At 45.0% G+C, this 21,882-nt stretch overlaps 5 protein-coding genes across 5 annotated transcripts in view; 1 reads left to right on the top strand and 4 right to left on the bottom strand.

The window, feature by feature from the left end:
- Positions 1 to 21,882, top strand: part of LOC126562150 (multiple inositol polyphosphate phosphatase 1) — a 222,946-nt gene that overhangs the window by 193,159 nt on the left and 7,905 nt on the right. The gene's annotated exons all lie outside the window — the stretch shown is intronic.
- On the bottom strand, positions 5,313 to 7,277 carry LOC126560904 (putative nuclease HARBI1). The gene is made up of 3 exons (XM_050216854.1): positions 6,499 to 7,277; positions 5,841 to 5,943; positions 5,313 to 5,765 (listed from the first exon to the last, which is right to left on the bottom strand). Exons 1-3 carry the CDS (start codon positions 7,275 to 7,277, stop codon positions 5,313 to 5,315), a joined length of 1,335 nt encoding a protein of 444 aa, XP_050072811.1.
- LOC126561732 (heat shock protein 83-like) lies at positions 8,257 to 10,430 on the bottom strand. Its single transcript, XM_050218040.1, has one exon. The coding sequence runs from the start codon at positions 10,421 to 10,423 to the stop codon at positions 8,267 to 8,269; it is 2,157 nt and encodes a 718-aa protein (XP_050073997.1). The 5' UTR covers positions 10,424 to 10,430; the 3' UTR covers positions 8,257 to 8,266.
- Positions 12,441 to 15,377, bottom strand: LOC126561689 (putative inactive tyrosine-protein kinase Wsck). Its single transcript, XM_050217983.1, has 4 exons — positions 15,071 to 15,377; positions 14,093 to 14,994; positions 13,021 to 13,700; positions 12,441 to 12,932 (listed from the first exon to the last, which is right to left on the bottom strand). Exons 1-4 carry the CDS (start codon positions 15,295 to 15,297, stop codon positions 12,441 to 12,443), a joined length of 2,301 nt encoding a protein of 766 aa, XP_050073940.1. The 5' UTR covers positions 15,298 to 15,377.
- On the bottom strand, positions 16,657 to 18,816 carry LOC126561739 (heat shock protein 83). Its single transcript, XM_050218048.1, has one exon. The coding sequence runs from the start codon at positions 18,811 to 18,813 to the stop codon at positions 16,663 to 16,665; it is 2,151 nt and encodes a 716-aa protein (XP_050074005.1). The 5' UTR covers positions 18,814 to 18,816; the 3' UTR covers positions 16,657 to 16,662.

The raw sequence follows: 21,882 nt of genomic DNA, 5'->3' as shown, positions 1-21,882 counted from the left end.
TGCTGGCAGCACTGCATCAAGAACTGTCACAACATTGTGATATGCAGTGTTCTGGCTTTTGCGTGACGCCACTTTTCGTGAACAAAACGCTTGTGGTCTGGTATTAAAGTATTTTTTCGTTAAAATAATGAATAAAAGAAACATTTGGAAATACGACGAAACGAAGGAAATGCTACAGATCATGCAGGACAACAATTACGCCAGCGCGTTCGGCAGCAAGCACAAACAGAATATGCAAATTTTCCGCAAGATTGAGAACAAGATGACCGAGAGCGGCTATCACTACAAAAACTACAGGCAGATCGGTGTTCGGTGGAAAAATTTGAAGAATCTTTACATGAAGGCTAGACGCAGCAATAGCAAGAACGAGCAGCAACTATTCCCGTTCTACGACGAGATGGACAGTCTGATGAGTGCGGTGCCGAAGCAAGCGTCCGGCGTGGGCTACGTATCGGAGGAACTGGATGAGTCCGATACCATGTGCAAGGCAGAGGCGGACGACTATTCACCAGAGATGCTGTGCGATGCGAAAGATAAAAGCCCCAGCCAAACGGGTACAGCACCTAGCCCGGGGAAAAGAAAACGAGAAGCTAGCATAGGAACACCGACGACAACAGGGCTATCACCCAGCAGCATAAAAGCTGAGTTGAATAGTAGCGGTGGTCCGGCACACGTGCCTTGTAAATCCGATCGAAATGGCAAACTCAATGCGACGCTTGCGATGAGCAAACAGGAGCTTAGTGACGAATTCTACCGCAGCCAAAAACGGTTGATCGATTACGAGTTTAGTTTGTACGTGCGTAAGGAGGAAGAATTTATCGACCGAATGCAGCAATCAACGAGAGCGATGCTCGAGGAAGGCATGGACAATTTTTTTACACGCTTAAAGGACGTGTTGGGCGGTCATCAGATGGTACAGCATGAGGAGGTGATTGAAACGTACGAGTAATCGATGCTGCTACAGATTACATACAGTGTGCGTAACGGAGCAATAGGGCGATTTGTTTTTTTTTTTGAGAATTACTGGAAATATTCACCAAATAGGCAAAAGTAAGGTTCTGCAAAGTTGTAGAGAACAAACAAAATACATTTACTCACATATCTTCCTATTTTTAACACAAACTATTTCACATTTTGAACCGTGTGTGCCTGGGATAAAGGAAAAAAATAGGGAGTGAATGCTTTATTAATAATGTTCATTGATACAGTCATCACAAGCGGTGGTGACAATCAAGTGCGGATTAACCTATGGGTGGAGCTGACTGTCGCCAGGGATTTGTAAAATTGTACATAATCAGCACAGAAAGAGGACGGCGCAGAGTCGTAACACTTGATCCAATTTGACGATTTGTTTAATCGTCAATTCTAGTATTATCGTCATTTGTACGATTACTATCTATAAAAAAGAAGAAGAAAAAACATTCCAAGCTAGATTTTTTTTATTTATTTATAATTAATTATGACGGTCCAGTGCCGTATTGTCAACACCGCTTGTGTTGAATAAATTTTATAATCATAATGATAAGGCATTTCCTCCTTATTCTTTGCCTTATACCGGGCATACTCGATTTCCAAGCTAGAACTGTTACTTTAAAAAATGATGAGGAAAAAATTCATTATGATTTTCATTTCATTTGACAGTAAAATATTTTCTCCCTCCGATGAGAAAAATTTTCCGATCTTGTTAGTATCGCGGAAAGCGCAAGTAAATTTTGCACCAAAATTTGAACCAAAACTGAACGAGTTATCGCCGATTTTTCACGAGAATGCTCTTTTTCGATGAATAACTTGGCAGGGGGTTGAGGGATCGGGATATGGTGTTCAACAAAAAGCATGTGCAGGCCAAAGACGCATCCAACGATATGCGGACCAAACTGACCAATCGGATCTAAACTAAGCCAGTTTACTAGGCGAGTTATCGCCGATTTTCTACAGGAATGCTCCTTTTACGATGAATAACTTGGCGACGGGTTTACGGATCGTAGTGGAATGTTCGACAAAAAGATGCGCGGTTCAAAGACGCATCCAACGGTATGCGGGTCGTCTCGATCGGACCAAAACTGAACGAGTTCACGCTGATTTTCCACGGGAATTTCACGGCAGTTTTTGGAAATCCCCTTAAAACGCGTTGTTGAGGACTTTTTAAAAGATATTCAAAGAAAGAAACAAAAATGAGACTAAATTACATAACATTGAAAAACACACTTAAAATGGAGCGGAAAAATATTTGTCATGACGGAAAGAAATCATTTTCTGACTTTTTTATAAACTTCCATTTGCTACCTCCTCGAGTGGTATGTTTTCCTGTTACTCCTAGTCAAATTTTGCAGCATCGAAATCTGCTCCGTTTTGCATTAATTCTTTACCAGAAGCGACTGGTAGTAACAGGAGAGCATGCATTCGAGGAGGTAGCAGGTATCGTGGTTGAAATTTTCAAATTGAAATTTCAATTTAAATCTTTCTTGAAATATTTCGAATGTTTTTGCGAAAGAGCTTTTGTAAAGGCCTTTTCACGCCTAACAGTATGCAATTTGCTTTACAGATATAAAAGCTTAAGCATTTTTTTTTGCGCCACAGAGTATGCAATGCGCAATGCAACTGGACGGCGCATTTTCTACTAGCTTGGCGAAAAACGATGTTTTTTCGTCAAAAGGCTACCTCCTGACTGGTATGGGCCCCTGTTACTAAAAATAAAATTTAGTAACAAAAATTGCTTGCGCTTCCCGATTACAAACTAGATCGGAATTTTTTTCTTTTTTTTATAAAGCTAGCGTCAATTTTCCTCAGAAATGCTGCTGGCAGAATTGTCTGAGAGTTTCTGGATCCCTGTTAGCCACCAAAGACGCATCCAACGGTATACGGAACGCTGGTCCGATCGGACCAGGAATGACCGAGATATCGTTGATTTTCCACGGGAATGCTCAGCTTTCGTGGAACAACTTGGCGGGAGGTGAAGGAATCGGCAGGTGGTGGAGGGATCGGGGTGAGGTGTTTCCCAAAAAGATGCGCGGTATAAAGACGCATCCCACGATATGCAGACCGCTCTGATCGGACCAGAAATGACCGAGTTATCGCCGATTTTCCACGGAAATGCTCCTTTTACAGGGCAGGGGGTGGAAGGATCGGAGTGAGGTGTTGGGCAAAAAGTGGCGCGACTCAAAGACGCGTCCAACGATATGCGGACCGCTACGAACGGACAAAACTGAACGAGTTATCGCCAATTTTCCACGAGAATGGTCCTTTTTCTGGGCGGGGAGTGGAGGCATCGGGATGTGGTGTTCGGCAAAAAGTTGCGCGACTCAAAGACGCATCCAACGTTATGCGGTTTGTCTCGATCGGACCAAAACTGTACGAGTTATCGTCAATTTTCCACTAAAAAGCTCTTTTTTCTGGGCAGGGGATGGAGGGATCGGGTTGGGGTGTTCCGCTAAAACATGTGCGGCTCCAAGACGCATCTAACGGTATGCCTGACGCTCGGATCGAACCAGGAGTGACCGAGTTATCGTCGATTTTCCATGGGAATGCTGCTGGCGGAATTTCCCCGAAGGAGGGGAATCGGTGGAAGGGGGAGCCCTCAGTTCGGTTAAATATTTAAAAACACGTTGTAGAGAACTTTTTAAAAGGTATTTAAAGAAAGAAAGAAAAATGAGGATGAATTTTATAAAATTGGGAGAACACTCTTAAAATGGGCGAATAAATATTTGTCATGACGGAAAGAAAATAATTTTCGGGCCACTTTTAAAATTTCCATTTGCTACCTCTTCGCCTGTTATGCTCTCCTGTCACTCCTGGTCGAATTTTGCCGCATGAAAATCCGATCTTTTTTGGCAGAAAAATCAGGCCAGAACCGACTGATAGTAACAGGAGAGCATGAATTTGAGGAGATAGCTCGGGTCGGCCGAAAAATTCCAAAATCAGTTTTAAAATCCAAAGTCAGTTTTAAAATCCCGATGGAAAAATTAAAGGTGAATTCCGAACATAAAATTTCCAACCCAACTTTAACTTGGATTTCGAAAATTAAAACTGATTTTGGATTTTTTGGCCGGCCCGAGCTACCTCTTCGAAGTCATGCTCTCCTGTTACTACCAGTCGGTTCTGGCCGGAATTTTGTGCCAAAAAATGTCGGATTTTCATGCGGCAAAATTCGACCAGGAGTAACAGGAGACCATACTAAGCGAGGAGGTAGCAATTGGAAATTTTAAAAGTGGCCCGAAAATTATTTTCTTTCCGTCGAGACAAATATTTTTCCGTGCCATTTTATGTTTGCTTTTCAGTTTTATGTTTTTTCCTCTCGTTTTTATTACTTTCTTCAAATAAGTTTCAAAAATACCTCTACAACGTATTTTTTAATTTTAAAGGAAACTAAGGGGGATTTTCCAAAAAGTGCCGGGAAATTCCACCAGCAGCATTCCAGTGGAAATTCGGCGATATCTCAGCCATGCCTGGTCCGATCGGAACGTTCCGCATACCATTGGATGCGTCTTTGAGTCGCGCATATTTTTGCCGAACACCTCACTCCGATCCTTCCACCCCTTGCCCAGAAAAGGAGCATTTCCGTGAAAAATCGGCGATAACTCGTTCAGTTTTGGTCCGATTGGCATGTTCCGAATACCGTTGGATGAGTCCTTGAGTCGCGCAACTTTTTGCCGAACACCTCACTGCGATTCTTCCACCCCCTGCCCTGTAAAAGAAGCGTTTCCGTGGAAAATAGGCGATATCTCAGCCATGCCTGGTCCAATCGGAACGTTCCGCATACCATCGGATGCGTTTTTGTACCGCGCAACTTTTTGCACAACACTACATCCCGGTTCCTCCACCCCCCGCCCAGAAAAAGGAGCATTCCTGTTGAAAATCGGCGATAACTCTTTCAGTTTTGGTCCGTTCGGAGCGGTCCACATACCGTTGGATGAGTCCTTGAGTCGCACAACTTTTTGCCGAACACCTCACTCCGATTCCTCTCAAAAACGAAATCAGTTCAAAAACCATTAATAAAATACAGGTAGTAAAAGAGGCTACCGGAAAATGTAATATAGTGTAAGAGAAAAAAACATTGTGGATATTCCTCTTGGTTTTCGGATATTTACAGGTAAAGTTTTGTACTCTTATATTTAAAAAAAATGGGACCAAAAGAGACGCGTTAAAAAAATAAAAATCAAAAACAAAATTCCAGTTCTTCTAAGAAACTAACTATTGTTCTGTTACGTGCTGTAGTGAGACAAGATGACAGACATACGGGTCTCCCAAAGCTAACTAAAAGGAAAAATAAAACAATGAAACAGAGTACAACATCTTTGATCGCACCCGCATTCTTTTCAATCCTCATCGTCTAAAATCACCGGAAAATGATCGTGCATGTATTTGCTCAGCTTGTTTCTCACCTCTTCCCCATCGATCGACACAATCTGACACTCCCATTGCGGCTGCTCCGGCGCAATGTCCTCCTCGTTGTGGCATTCGTTCCACGCATCCAGGTACGGCGATTCGCGCTGTTCGACGATATTGTGCAGTATGCAGCAGGTAACGATCTGCTCGGAAGCTTCATTCTGCTCAATGCATCGATTTAACACCTTCCAGCGTCCGACCAAACGATCGAACGCTTTGCCAATGCAGCTACGGCCTTTCGCAGCGTAAACGTTAAAGGACCGTTCGGTGGTGGTCATACATTCGCCCACTGGATACGGTGTTATCAGCCAGGGTAGCAAAGGATATTTATTGTCACCCAACAGAAACGGTGCCACGTTACCATTGCCAACGGTTTCAGTAGGCTAGAAAGGAGTAAACGGAAACAGTTTGTTTAAATTTTTGACGATCAATGAAGCAATGGATGCTGACTGACTTACCGCATCCACCAGTTGTTCCATCCGTTGATATAAGGTCGAGTTGATGAGCATATCGGCGGGATTCGTTAGACCACCAGGATGGTCGCACGATACATCAACAAACCTGTGGAAGATCATTACCGTTACAGTTATCATTATTTTTATTATTTGTCTGACTTAAAGCTACATAATATGTATGTATGTTAAAATTACAATAAAGAATAACTTAAATATTAACTTAATGAAAGCGACATGCTTTGTTTCACATCGAGAGAGAAGACAAAAAAGCAATTTAAAATTAGATTAAAATTAGACCCCGTCCCCCCGAGGACTGACTAACCAACTACGTGGTATCGGCAGTCTAGAAATGTCGTTACGCCAAGAAGAAGAAGAAGAAAATTAGATCGGAAAAAATAGGTCAATTTTAATTGCTGTGGAACAATTGAAATAGGGAAAAAAGAAATGAATGTTAGGAGGGACGAATAGGACGTGTACGAAAGGATGAAAGGGTTTGGTTAAATTCGAAGGCGTAGTAGGACAAGTTAAAACAGGAAAAGGGCATGAAGTAGAGGATCATTTCGGCCACCGGCAGTGCGTCCTGGCAGGGATTGGAAAAATGAATACGAACTCAAAGGTAACGCCAAGAGCACCCCCCCCCCCCCCGCCCCCTCCCTCCTACCTTCCATTCCTATCCACTACGGCTTGCAGTATGATGGAGCTCCAACCTTTACTGTTGACGTACTTTGCCAGCTCCTTACTGGTCGGTTTAATGGGAACATGCAAACAGCCAACAGCACCGAACATCTGTGGTATGCCGACAAACTCCTCAAACTCTTTCACTGCCAGCTGGATACTGTCGTCATCCAGAGGCATTGTAGTGACTTGCGTTCGAAAAACGTTCATCACTGCACGGCAAAACAAGCGCACACAATCCTGCACGAGGCTGGCGTCAATCCCGTATTTGGCAGCGGCTGATTGGTAACCTTTTCCCGACCCAAGCACATAGATCGCAACAGCCAGTATCGTTCGGGTGGACAGTATTGCTGCTGGTGTAAGCTGTGGTTCTAGCATATCAAACAGAAACTCAAACGTGCCCTGATCCATGCGAAACTGTTCGTATTCGATCTCGTCAAACTGATGGTCGGAAACGGACAATAGGACCGGTGATTTCGCACAGCCGCGAACACTCTTCCGCCGTCGTTTGTCACGTCCACGTGTATTAAGCAGCGTAACTTCCATCAGCATCCGACGCCTGGTACGATCGTACAGCTCGTAGTTCCGATGCAAACGGTGAGCCAATTTCAAGAGGAACCGTTGCCGCATGCGAGCTATATGATCTCGCGAGCGCTTCAGGTGCAGTGCAATCTGTTGCTGTAGCATCGCACGATACTCGTTCACGATTTGCACCACTAGCATCGGACTGTTAGGCAAGTGATGGTCGGTATATTCGGTTTCCATCTTGAAAGAAAAAGGAAAAACATTTTAATGGCATTATGTTTTGCTGAAATATCACAATTTTTAGAATAAAACAGGTGTAGTTAACCTTTTCCAGAACAAAGCAAACCGCTTGTTTGTGTTGTTTGGTGGTGAGCGAAATGACGTTTGGTCGCTTTGTAAACAATACGCGATAGCACCACTACATAGAAGAGCGTCTGACACGCTCGGATAGGACAGGTTTGTCAAACACTCACTATCGCCTACTTCTGCTGTTATTTGCAGCGCAGATAAATTATTTTATAATTTTAATTCAACTGCATTCCAAAACAGAACAAAAGCCTTGCATGAGATTTTTTTACAACTGATTTACACCAAATAAATAACTTTTACAGTACAAACATTGCAGTTTCAAGTAAAAACTCTGGTCACCGAACAATAGCTTGTCGTAGAAGCAAGAAGAGAACAGCTTTGCAAGTGAAAAATAAATAGAATTTTTAAAATTCTCAACTAAATGTTAATAGACCGACAGCAAATAGTCTTCTCTTGCTTGAGTATTTCATGCAAATACGACAAGGTGAGCAAAAGACACAAGCATACTAAATATATGACCCGCCCAGGGTATGTGATTATAGAAGTTAGTAGTATCCGCTCCTATCACGTTAAATGTAGGAAGCCTGGAGTTAAAATGTGACGATAATTTCACCTAAATAATCATAAAAAGACTCCACTTTCGTTTGGACTCTTCAGTGTATTTTTATTCATTAAGAACCCGCTAGAACGCGGTTAAAATGAGGGTTTCTTCTTCTTACAGCAAACAAGATCTTTCGCTCCTTAAAAAACACTCATATTTTTCAATTTCCTCGGCCTCTGTAGACTTATCTGCGCTTCTGTGTTAATGTTTAAATCGAAAAGTAAATTATTATCTCTTGAAACACCTAGCTTACGATAGCTTTGAACAAATAATATACAGTCTATTCCGTTACACCTGTGGGTGCGCGCACATGATTGATTTAATCGACCTCCTCCATGTGCGACAAATCCTCCGAATCGTCCACCAGCGGTGGAGCATCGCCGGATGCCGTTGCCGCACCACCGGCACTGCTCTCCTCCGTCGTCATTGGCTCGTCCTCGTCAATACCCAAACCCAGCTTGATCATACGGTAGATACGGGAGGCGTGGGTTCCGGGTTCATCCAGCGAAAAGCCCGACGACAGTAGCGCCGTCTCGAACAGCAGAACAACCAGATCCTTGACGGCCTTATCGTTCTTGTCGGCTTCGGCGCGCTGACGCAACGTCTCGATAATGGCATGATCCGGGTTGATCTCCATGTGTTTCTTACCCGCCATATAGCCCATGGCAGATGAGTCACGCAGAGCCTGTGCCTTCATGATACGTTCCATGTTGGCCGACCAACCGTACTGCGAAGTCACGATACAGCAGGGCGAGTCCACCAATCGGTTCGAGACGACCACCTTCTCCACCTTGCTCTCCAACACCGTCTTCATCACTTTGCACAGGTTCTCGAACTTGGCCTTATCCTCCTCACGCTTCTTCTTCTCATCCTCATCCTCCGGCAGCTCCAATCCCTCCTTCGTCACGCACACTAGCTGCTTTCCCTTGTATTCCTTCAGCTGCTGGATGACGTACTCATCGATGGCTTCAGTCATGTAGATCACCTCGAAGCCACGCTTCTTCACACGCTCCACGAATGCCGAGTTCTTCACCTGCTCAATGTTCTCGCCCGTGATGAAGTAGATCTGCGACTGGTTCTCCTTCATACGGCCAACGTAGTCGGCCAGGGAGCAGTACTCGTCCCCGGATGCCGACGTGTTGAAGCGCAACAGATCGGCCAGCCTCTGGCGGCTCTGACTATCCTCATGCACGCCCAGCTTCAGATTCTTGCTGAACTGGTCGTAGAACTTCTTGTACGCCTCCTTGTCCTCGGCCAGCTCCTCAAACAGCTCCAGACACTTCTTCACCAGGTTCTTCCTGATCACCTTCAGGATCTTGTTCTGTTGCAGCATCTCACGCGAAATGTTCAGCGGCAGATCCTCCGAATCGACCACACCCTTGATGAAGTTCAGATATTCCGGAATCAGCTCATCACAATTGTCCATGATAAACACACGGCGCACGTACAGCTTGATGTTGTTCTTCTTCTTCTTGTTCTCGAACAGATCGAACGGCATGCGGCGGGGCACGAACAGCAACGCGCGGAAGTCCAGCTGGCCCTCGACCGAGAAGTGCTTCACCGCCAGATGGTCCTCCCAGTCGTTGGTCAGCGATTTGTAGAACTCGCCGTACTCTTCCTGCGAGATGTCGTCCGCATTGCGCGTCCAGATTGGCTTCGTCTTGTTCAGCTCCTCGTCCTCGGTGTACTTCACCTTCACCGTCTTCTTCTTCTTGTCCTTCTTGTCATCGTCCTCGGCGTCTTCCAGCTTCGGCTCTTCGTCCTTCTTCTCTTCCGTCTCTTCCTTCTTCTTCTCCTCATCGGCCTCGTCGTCGCTCACCTCCTTCTCGCGCTCCTTCTCCACCAGCAGCTTGATCGGGTAGCCGATGAACTGGGAATGTTTGTTGACGATCGATTTGATCTTGCTCTCCTCCAGGTACTCCAGCTGATCCTCCTTGATGTGCAGCACAATCTTCGTACCACGACCCAGCGGCTCGCTGTTGTCCGAACGCACCGTGAACGATCCGCCGGCCGACGATTCCCACACGTACTGTTCGTCGTCGTTGTTCTTTGACGTTACCACAACCTTATCGGCCACCAGATACGCCGAGTAGAAACCGACACCGAACTGCCCAATCATGCTGATGTCTGCACCGGCCTGCAGTGCCTCCATGAACGCCTTCGTGCCCGACTTGGCAATCGTACCAAGGTTGTTCACAAGGTCGGCCTTTGTCATGCCGATACCCGTATCGATCAGCGTCAGTGTGCCGGCTTCCTTGTTCGGGATGATCTTGATGTACAGCTCCTTGCCCGACTCCAGCTTCGACGGATCCGTCAACGACTCGTAGCGGATCTTGTCTAGCGCATCGGACGAGTTCGAGATCAACTCACGCAAGAAGATTTCCTTGTTCGAGTAGAACGTGTTGATGATCAGCGACATCAGCTGAGCGATCTCAGCCTGGAACGCAAAGGTCTCGGCTTCTGGTGCTTCCGGCATCTGTGAAAAGTGAAGCAATCGAAGGGATAGGGGGGTTTGGATTAGATAAGACTGCGGATGGTGGCCACTTGGACAGCGAAGAGCGTGGGGGTTCTTTTGAAGAGCGTGGGGACATGATGAAGCATTTTTGTGACATCATCGCTTGGGACCATCCCTGAGACATGTTTCACGTTTCCGGTCGGGAATGGTTCATTACACAAAGGAGTCAGCACAGTTTCCCAACTACCGCCTCATCTCACACACACACACTCTTCGCTCATGGCACACTCTTTCTTCGCTAATTCTTACCTTGAGTGAGTTTTTTTTGGCTTTTCCTACAGAACACACGGGAACAATCTAGTTTACTTTTACACTTGCTTTGGCTCCTTCTTGAATGCGCGCGATACGTTCTGCACCGTCTTTTAGACTATACTTTTCACCACGTGCTTGCTGCGAACCGATTTTATAGATTACCAAACCGCTTCTGGAATCTTCAACCTCATCCAATTCTATTCCTTCATTCATCCGACCGGCAAGAGTTCGTGTCGAGCACCCACGATGAATCGGAGTGGGGATAGACCGAATGTGGCTGCTGCTCGACAAACTGCTCGAGATATTCGTGCATCTGAAGGGTGGTTTGAATTCACCGTTATGTGCATAATTGATACATTTCAAAGGAAAGCCATTAATCACAGTTATTTATCGTTCATGTATCATTGAGCCATTTCAGTCTGCGTGTGGCCAGCAAAGACAAACTTTTCCGTGCAATGATGCAATGAACCTGTGAACAATCGTTCCTTGATGGTTGTCTTCAACATGAGAGCTTACAGCAATCTAGAGTCATTAAATCATAGTGGCGCCTGATCAAATACCTATTCTTCAGATTTATCGTCCCACATAAACTTCTATCGACATGTGAAATTGTACTTTCAATGTTCTCGAAGTATTTTATCATGCAGACTTTTCTGGAAATCTCAGGATCATCGATAATACCATTGTGTAATTCAGCCCTTTGCACTACGTCGATGAATAGGTTCAGCATTGAACATGAGCCAATCAAAACCGCCACATTTTACACGAAAAATGCCATATTCAACATACGTTTTTATACAAAAACAAATGTAGAAAAGGATGTGCTTTCGTGCTCATCAGAAAAACTAGGTTAGGGTTACTGGCGCCAAAATGCAGATGCCGGCTTCGTACTTGACAGGACAGTTTGCGTCAAACAGGGGAACTGCACGAGTGATTCGTACCGCTGCTGGATGAACACAGCTCTTGTGAAGGGGAAGTTGGTGGTGTAGATCCGCTCGGCTATTTCCTGTTCATCATTCGGCTTTCCCGTACCTTTCGCAGGCAAAACGCTCTAGAACCGTCTGGAACATTCTAGAAGGATCTGGATGGTTCGAAGATATTGTTTCCGTTGTCGGGCTCGTTTACTCTTACTGAAAGCAGCAATTTGATGTGTAAAAGCAAATTATTTTATATGTTTTTTACCGAATGTTCGTTTAAGCTATGAAACGAAAGAGTTTTAGCTTGGTTGAAGTTCCACTAAAAACAGAACTATTTCTGGGATTGAAGTAAAACCACAATTTTTCAGATTTTCAGATGATCTTCGCTGATATCCATTTTTTGACAGCTGTTTGTTTACAAACATGCCAAATCGAGAATTCAAAACAACTGAAGAAGAAAAACTCGTTATTTTGGTGCGTACGATTCAAAGGACTAGATTGAGATGATCATGTTTTTGAAACAATGCAAAAGATATCGTAGATGCGTGAGACCATTTGAGAAATTAAAATTTTAAGATTTAAGATTTAAAAATTGACGATTTTCTTAAATCTTTAGTGGAAAAATTTAATACAAAACGTTTTTTATTTAGTATAATAAAAAAAAATATCCGTAAAACGTACAAACTTGTTACTAAAAAAAGATTCTAGAAGAGCTTAAAGTGCGGAATGTGCCTCCCTGTGCATGTTCCGACTTGGACGGAATAAAGTTTCATTCTCAAAAATACTGTTGCCAAAAAGAATTCCTCCCACTATTCAGTTGCCGCCTCCAGGTGTGGTAAGTACGGTGGAAGCTGAACATTATGTTTACGCTCGAACGATAGCAAATACCGCAGCATGGGTAACGTTTGGCGTAGGTAGCGCCGTAAATCGTCAAAACTAGGTCTGTCGCTCGCATCCAAATCCCAACAGTTTAAACACAGCTGGTACAGATCCTCATACATAAAGCTCGGACGCTCCGGTTTCTGGCCGGCACGTATCGCTGCAAACAAATTATCCGTCGTGATGGTGCCGTACGGGGTGGCACCGAGACAGCAACACTCCCAAATCAGCAACCCAAACGACCAGACGTCACTTTTGGTCGAGTGGTTTTGAAATTTGATTACTTCCGGCGCGTGCCAGCGTACGATCGCTATCGGGCTGCCCGTATCTTCGGTGTACAGTGGTGGTCCGAAAGCACTCACCTTCACCTCAAATTTGGTATTTACGTACACTGTGCGGGCACATAACTTTTTACTCACAACCTACATGATGCAATAAAAGAAAAAATTACAAATGTTCAATTAATCATAATTATAGCAGTCCGAATGATTGGATGATTCTTCTACCCACATTATTGTCCGCCAAAAACTGCATTCCATCGCACACCAGACAGAGAATGTTAACCACAATCTCTTCCGATACGGTCGAAAATTTGACGCTGTTTGCACTGACCGGCACACGTGCGTTTAGCAGCGTTTGCTTCAACGTTGTTTGCATCTGCTCGAACAGCAGATAGCACCAGTCGGGCGTAACGCAAACACCGTAAAACAGGATCACATTTGCGTGCTCTTCCAATGCCGTTAGCCTTCGGAATTCATTCAAAAACGCTATCTGATCAACGCTTTCCATATCGTCCGTTACTACGTGTACCTGGGCCGGCATATCTTGCTCTAGTCGCTGCAACGAACCAAGCAGCACATCCCCATACTTCCCGCTGCCCAGGACACGATTAAGGTCCAGGCTAAGGTACTTCCGGGGGTGATTTTTTGCCCCATCCAGCCCATCGATGATATCGCGCAATTCCGCTTCAAATCCACGCTGCTCGTAAATGTCCGGCATAAAGCCATTATTCTCCACTTCCAGTATGGGACCTTGCAGCGTTAGCTCGTGATGGTCCGGACCGAATGGACGAGTGTTGGCAGCGGGTGTTTTAAAGTGCAAGTAAACGTACAGAATAATAGCCCCTGTGAGCACGATTCCGAAAAGGATGCAGGCAGTGGTCAGGATCGTTATGAGTGTTTCGTTGCGTTCTGAAATTACAGTAGCCAATTAGAGGTATGATCCATATACAGGATTTCGAGGATATAGTAAACAAGTCCACCGAGATATTGATTTTTACAGGTACATTATTGATTCAATCTGCGAAAACCACGGTAAACGAAGCGTAAAATCTCTATGCGAAGCTCGAATACTGTCATTAGTTTGTGTGTGGTCCAAGCAACCGGTGCTGTAAAATATCTAGGCGACCGGAAAAGTTGCCTGATTTATAGATACTAGGATGGTAAATGCGTGATTCTACAATCCTGCAGAATAATCCAAGGACAACATCCGTGCAATTCGGCGAACTTGTTTGTTATATCCTCGAAAACCCTGTAATGCGTGTAGAACAAAGTAGGCGCAAAGTGAAGTAGGTGATAATTACCGATTTCTACCGTTTTTAAATTCACATGATGGTGGTCCGGATACTGATGCTGCTCGTGCGTTGTTGTGGCGTACCGGACCTTTACTACATGATTTAGGATGCTCACAACACCGATCGATATGTGCACGTGCGTGCGGGCAGTGATTGGCGGATTAAAGTAACTTCGATACTCACGCCCATCACCCACGGTGAACTGCAACGATTCGTCATCCTTCATCTCCAGCTCGGCCGCAATATAGTACGGTACCTTATTTTCCTTCGACTGCTGGAACGTATTCAGCTGGCTTTCGTCAATCTGTTGGATCAGCTCACTGTTGACATAGTGCACCACCACCCGATAGTAATTGACCGGGCCGTTATCGTTCGTTGCTCGCGGAATTCGTATCAGTATGGTCGATTCAAACCGGCGCAAAATGATGGGCTCTTCCGGTTCCGGATCCGGTCGTCCGATCTCGGTGCTGCCCGCAATACTTACCCTCCCTCCGGCACCTTTCGCTGAAACCGATATTACCGTTATGTTGTACTCGGTGCCGGGCTGTAAATTGGACAGCTCGAATCCGGTTGACACGTTGTGTACCGACCATCGTACCGGGTATATCCGGAAGCTAGCGTACGTGCGCGTCACCTCGGCAACGATTTCAAACTCATGTACCATCACACCATCGTCCGCCGGTAGATCCCAACGGATTGCTATCGTGTCTTCCCGCTGCTCTCCCTCGATGCGTAAATTCCGTACCGGACCGGCCACATCGATGCCCGTTTCGTAGACGGCTTGCGCATTTACTCCACCACAATTTTCCTCCGGTTGCTTGTCACACTTGAGGTCACATTCGCGGTCTTCGACGATGCGCGTTTGCAGTGTGTTGGTGCAGCTGCACCTCGAACCGGACAGTATCGCGTATCTACATTGTGTGAAATTACAGGAAACAACCAAATGAGTTCATTCATAAATAACAGCAATAGTAATTCCTAAGTTACCTCTGGAAATTGTTCTCACAGCTGTCGACACACTCATGCAGATTTTCCGTCGTCAGCATCAGCGGGGCAAAGCGATCGCGCTCGTAACAGCCAAAGTAGGCACGCTTTTCTGCTGCTGCTGCCAATCTACCGAAGACAGCGAGTACGGTTACACCGACCAGCAGAACGGGAACCGTCCTGCGTTGACAAAAGACCCACGGGCTGACCGCTAATCGTGTCGATGGCATCTTTTAACTGTCCAATGTTGACACACTTTTATGTTGCCATTCCGCATTCAACTAGACCGAATAAACACAGACACAGGCAGCCGGAGCTGCTACCTACTATTTCCAATTGCCAACCTCGAAGCAGCTTTCTGTAATGTTTTCCGAGCACTTTAATTACACCTGATCACACCTTAGAAAGAACAGAGTCACAACAGCACGGTAATGCTGCGAGATGCACTTTGTGTATGGTCTGGCAACGGCATCGAGATCACGTATAGAAGATCGGGCGAGGTGCGTACGATAGATACACATGCACACCTGAGACGGGCGTGTATCGTTCGTTTGACCGTATGACTATAGCAACCGTTGCTATCCTCCGCCTGCTTCACTAATGCTGCTCCTCCACACATCCACGGCAAACATTCTTCCACCGTGAGGCGAGAGAAAGAACGTCGTGGAAAACAAAAGGCCGCGATCAACATAAGACGCAATGCGTCAACAATGTTTGCGTGTGTGTGTGTGAGGGAAAGGGTGAGACCGAGATCGCTAAAGATCACACACCCCAATGGACAAAATTACCTTAATAACCACTATTAAGGATTTCGTCCGTACAAATTTGCCTTATTAGGCAGATTTTGTCAGTAGAGGCTTTGTATTTCAGAAGTTATGCGGGAGTAAAGCATTTGTCAACAATTTTTTTTTATTGTAATACAACGTAATAGTGAACATTTTAATGCATTCAAAATCAACTGAATAGAAAGGCATCCTCATGCGATCTTAGCTATGGTTGGAGATCTGATTAAAAATTGCTCAACTATTAGCATCTCATGAATAGTTGTTAAAAAAAAAAGTCAGAGAAACTCAGCTACAGTTCAACGTCGTCAACTTTTCTTCGATTTCTTTTCTTTCATATCCCAGAATATATATGCAAGCTGTTAAGATATCCAACGATTTAATATAATTATTTATTCACTACTCATTGGTCCGCTAAAACGCGGTCGAACTTAAAATTGTTCTAACTGTCAAAGTTAAGGGATCCACAGTTCAGAAAAATCAGGCAGCGTATGCAACTGAAGGTGCACTGACAATGAGAGACAATGAGTTTTTAAATTATCTTACCGCTCTCCTCCAGAATACTATTACGAGCAGAAACTAAGCTAAAACCAAATCTCTCTCGTACTGCATTCAATAGATATACTGCTTAATTCCTACTATTTCATCACCCGTCAACCCCGTTAGCCCTATTCTTATCAAACCCTAGCTTGGATAACTGCAATTTTGTAAATTCAGCCTTTGGAATCATTTTCAATAAATAACCTACGTACTGGCATTTGTGAATTGGTTATGGTTTTAGTAATGGACTTCAGACCCCCCACTGCTGCTAATTTAGTCGACCTCCTCCATGTGTGACAAATCTTCCGAATCATCAACCAACGGTGGAGCATCTCCAGAGGCCGGTGCTGCACTGCTGTTCTCCTCTGTCGTCATTGGCTCGTCCTCGTCAATACCCAAACCCAGCTTGATCATACGGTAGATACGGGAGGCGTGGGTTCCGGGTTCGTCCAGCGAAAAGCCCGACGACAGTAGCGCCGTCTCGAACAGCAGAACAACCAGATCCTTGACGGCCTTATCGTTCTTGTCGGCTTCGGCGCGCTGACGCAACGTCTCGATAATGGCATGATCCGGGTTGATCTCCATGTGTTTCTTGCCCGCCATATAGCCCATGGCAGATGAGTCACGCAGAGCCTGTGCCTTCATGATACGTTCCATGTTGGCCGACCAACCGTACTGCGAAGTCACGATACAGCAGGGCGAGTCCACCAATCGGTTTGAGACGACCACCTTCTCCACCTTGCTCTCCAACACCGTCTTCATCACTTTGCACAGGTTCTCGAACTTGGCCTTATCCTCCTCGCGCTTCTTCTTCTCATCCTCATCCTCCGGCAGCTCCAATCCCTCCTTCGTCACGCACACTAGCTGCTTTCCCTTGTATTCCTTCAGCTGCTGGATGACGTACTCATCGATGGCTTCAGTCATGTAGATCACCTCGAAGCCACGCTTCTTCACACGCTCCACGAATGCCGAGTTCTTCACCTGCTCAATGTTCTCGCCCGTGATGAAGTAGATCTGCGACTGATTCTCCTTCATACGGCCAACGTAGTCGGCCAGGGAGCAGTACTCGTCCCCGGATGCCGACGTGTTGAAGCGCAACAGATCGGCCAGCCTCTGGCGGCTCTGACTATCCTCGTGCACGCCCAGCTTCAGATTCTTGCTGAACTGGTCGTAGAACTTCTTGTACGCCTCCTTGTCCTCGGCCAGCTCCTCAAACAGCTCCAGACACTTCTTCACCAGGTTCTTCCTGATCACCTTCAGGATCTTGTTCTGTTGCAGCATCTCACGCGAAATGTTCAGCGGCAGATCCTCCGAATCGACCACACCCTTGATGAAGTTCAGATATTCCGGAATCAGCTCATCACAATTGTCCATGATAAACACACGGCGCACGTACAGCTTGATGTTGTTCTTCTTCTTCTTGTTCTCGAACAGATCGAACGGCATGCGGCGGGGCACGAACAGCAACGCGCGGAAGTCCAGCTGGCCCTCGACCGAGAAGTGCTTCACCGCCAGATGGTCCTCCCAGTCGTTGGTCAGCGATTTGTAGAACTCGCCGTACTCTTCCTGCGAGATGTCGTCCGCATTGCGCGTCCAGATTGGCTTCGTCTTGTTCAGCTCCTCGTCCTCGGTGTACTTCACCTTCACCGTCTTCTTCTTCTTGTCCTTCTTGTCATCGTCCTCGGCGTCTTCCAGCTTCGGCTCTTCGTCCTTCTTCTCTTCCGTCTCTTCCTTCTTCTTCTCCTCATCGGCCTCGTCGTCGCTCACCTCCTTCTCGCGCTCCTTCTCCACCAGCAGCTTGATTGGGTAGCCGATGAACTGGGAATGTTTGTTGACGATCGATTTGATCTTGCTCTCCTCCAGGTACTCCAGCTGATCCTCCTTGATGTGCAGCACAATCTTCGTACCACGACCCAGCGGCTCGCTGTTGTCCGAACGCACCGTGAACGATCCGCCGGCCGACGATTCCCACACGTACTGTTCGTCGTCGTTGTTCTTTGACGTTACCACAACCTTATCGGCCACCAGATACGCCGAGTAGAAACCGACACCGAACTGACCAATCATGCTAATGTCTGCACCGGCCTGCAGTGCCTCCATGAACGCCTTCGTGCCCGACTTGGCAATCGTACCAAGGTTGTTCACAAGGTCGGCCTTTGTCATGCCGATACCCGTATCGATCAGCGTCAGTGTGCCGGCTTCCTTGTTCGGGATGATCTTGATGTACAGCTCCTTGCCCGACTCCAGCTTCGACGGATCCGTCAACGACTCGTAGCGGATCTTGTCTAGCGCATCGGACGAGTTCGAGATCAACTCACGCAGGAAGATTTCCTTGTTCGAGTAGAACGTGTTGATGATCAGCGACATCAGCTGAGCGATCTCAGCCTGGAACGCAAAGGTCTCGGCTTCTGGTGCTTCCGGCATCTAAAAATGAGAACAAATAAAGGAGAGATAATTTCTTATTCCTTTATTATAGTGTAGTCTACCAATTTGCTACACATACACACTTTTAAAGTTATTTAAAGCTAAACTTAGAGGGGTGAGGAAGAATTTATATACTAAATGAGGGACCACTAACTGAAGCGAGAGAATAGAAGTAAAGGGTGGAAAACAACGTGAGAAGAGGAGTGGAACGAACGAAGGACTCATAAAAAGGACCCTTAAATCCGGGTTTTAATGCTAGCGTTGACTAACATGAATATCCTTAAAAACACAACGTGTTAGAATGATTTCATTATGGTTTCTCGTTTACTTTCCAGCAGCTTGAGTCCTGCGTATGCAGACTTCAGAATTTTCTACATGAATTGATTATCGAAAGGTGTTCCGTGACCAATATACAATTTACGGTTACTACCATTTTATTCATTTTAACTGCATTCTTTCAACGTTCTATCGCAACAACTGGGGCAAATGCTAAGCAATTTACATTGTAACTTACTTAACACATTGAATTCTATCAATCATTAATTAATAAAATCTATTGATTAGCTCTATTCATCAGCCCCAGAAAAAATAATGCAAAAATAACCGTTTTATGAAAATTTAAAAAATGGTAAATGTGTTTTTCATATTATTGGAACAAATGGTGTCATCCGTATGAGGCAAGCTTCCCTCTGAACTACTAATGATTAAAAAAAAACAAATCTGATCATGAAATTCAAACAGAAGTAGGATCGATCAGGATGTGATTTCCATTCCAAAATTGAGATCTCATCTCATCTCATCACAACTTTCTCGTTTTTAAAGCTCCTACTTTTATTAAAATCACCAGAAAGAGTGCGACACAACACACTAGCACCAAAAATAGTGGTGGTTTTTTTGACGCAAAAGATATTTGATTCATAATCTAGGATTTTTTAGTAAAAAATAATTGTTGAGGAAGAGCCTTCATTTTTCGACGCTTATTTTTGTCTACTTTGTCATGTAATTAAGTTTATAATATTTTGTTTCCTAGTGTTTGCAGAGCTTATTTAAACTGGTTTAAACATAAGATTACACTGCAGCCTGTTGATCAACAGAAAAAAGCTGGTAAGAGTTATAAAAACTTACTATTAATCATGAAATGTGATACATTATACCTAGTCGCATAATCAATTGGTCGCCTAATTGAATATTTACTGGAAAAAAAATGCTAGATAACAACCTAGTCCATCCCCAATTTTCACTATAACATTATTTTAAAAGTACCATCAATAATTATGAAACATGACCACCACAGCAAGCATAGATGCATCTCCTTGGAGACATTCCTGCAAAAATTACCAATGAAAGTGCCCATCAAATTGACCGATTTCAACGTAACTTAAAAATCTTCCCTTTTACTCATTTGTAGAGAGAGGCTTTGGGTCTCTGAAACTAGATTTAAACAGTGTGTTATACACAACCTGTTCCACACTTATTCCACTACAAACCGGCTATTCAACACCGAAACAAATACTTATCCCCGTAAAAACTCTACTTTCAACTACATACCTTGTATGTATTTTTTATCGACTCTTCTCAACAGCAAAGTGTATAATTCAGCTTCAAACTGAAACTCTTCTTTTATAGAATGTAGATATTCTTTCTATATGTGGCTCACTATGAATCTCACGCACTCTTAAGCACTGCACTGATGTATCGCACTCTGCTCACTTTGATCTGTTCGCGACAACGTTTTTCTATCGAATGAACTCTCGCGCGACACACACCCCTGCTTTAATACACATGCATTTAATTCTCTAGCATCAACCAGAGCCTTCTCGAAAAGGAACAGCTTGCTGCGAACGACGCTGGGCGTTTCTTTCGTGTACGCAACTGTCACTACGAGTGAACGAAACCGACAACGGAAACAGTACCTTCGAACCGTCCAGATCCTTCTAGAATGTTCCAGACGGTTCTAGAGCGTTTTGCCTGCGAAAGGTATGGGAAAGCCGAACGATGAACAGGAAATAGCCGAGCGGATCTACACCACCAACTTCCCCTTCACAAGAGCTGTGTTCATCCAGCAGCGGTACGAATCACTCGTGCAGTTCCCCTGTTTGACGCAAACTGACCTGTCAAGTACGAAGCCGGCATCTGCATTTTGGCGCCGGTAACCCAATGGGATTATCGATGATCCTGAGATTTCCAGAAAAGTCTGCATGATTAAATACTTCGAGAACATTGAAAGTACAATTTCACATGTCGATAGAAGTTTATGTGGGACGATAAATCTGTAGAATAGGTATTTGATCAGGCGCCACTATGATTTAATGAATCTAGATTGCTGTAAGCTCTCATGTTGAAGACAACCATCAAGGCACGATTGTTCACGGGTCATTATTGCACGGGTTCATCATTGCATCATTGCACGGAAAAACTTTTCCGTTCTGGCCACACGCACTTTTCTTTGATGGCCACACGCAGACTGAAATGGCTCAATGATACATGAACGAAAAATAACTGTGATTAATGGCTTTCCGTTGAAATGTATCAATTATGCACATAACGGCGAATTCAAACCACCCTTCAGATGCACGAGTATCTCGAGCAGTTTGTCGAGCAGCAGCCACATTCGGTCTATCCCCACTCCGATTCATCGCGGCTGCTCGACACGAACTCTTGCCGGTCGGATGAATGAAGGAATAGAATTGGATGAGGTTGAAGATTCCAGAAGCGGTTTGGTAATCTATAAAATCGGTTCGCAGCAAGCACGTGGTGAAAAGTATAGTGAAAAAGACGGTGCAGAACGTATCGCGCGCATTCAAGAAGGAGCCAAAGCAAGTGTAAAAGTAAACTAGATTGCTCCCGTGTGTTCTGTAGGAAAAACCAAAAAAAAAAACTCACTCAAGGTAAGAATTAGCGAAGAAAGAGTGTGCCATGAGCGAAGAGTGTGTGTGAGAGATGAGGCGGAAGTTGGGAAACTGTGCTGACTCCTTTGTGTAAAGAACCATTCCCAACCGGAAATGTGAAACATGTCTCAGGGATGGTCCCAAGCGATGATGTCACGAAAATGCTTCATCATGTCGTCGT

This window comes from Anopheles maculipalpis, chromosome 3RL, assembly GCF_943734695.1.
Source record: "Anopheles maculipalpis chromosome 3RL, idAnoMacuDA_375_x, whole genome shotgun sequence".
Taxonomy (NCBI): Eukaryota; Metazoa; Arthropoda; class Insecta; order Diptera; family Culicidae; genus Anopheles; species Anopheles maculipalpis.
Note: the sequence above shows the minus strand (reverse complement) of the source record. Positions and strands in the feature narration are given on the sequence as shown.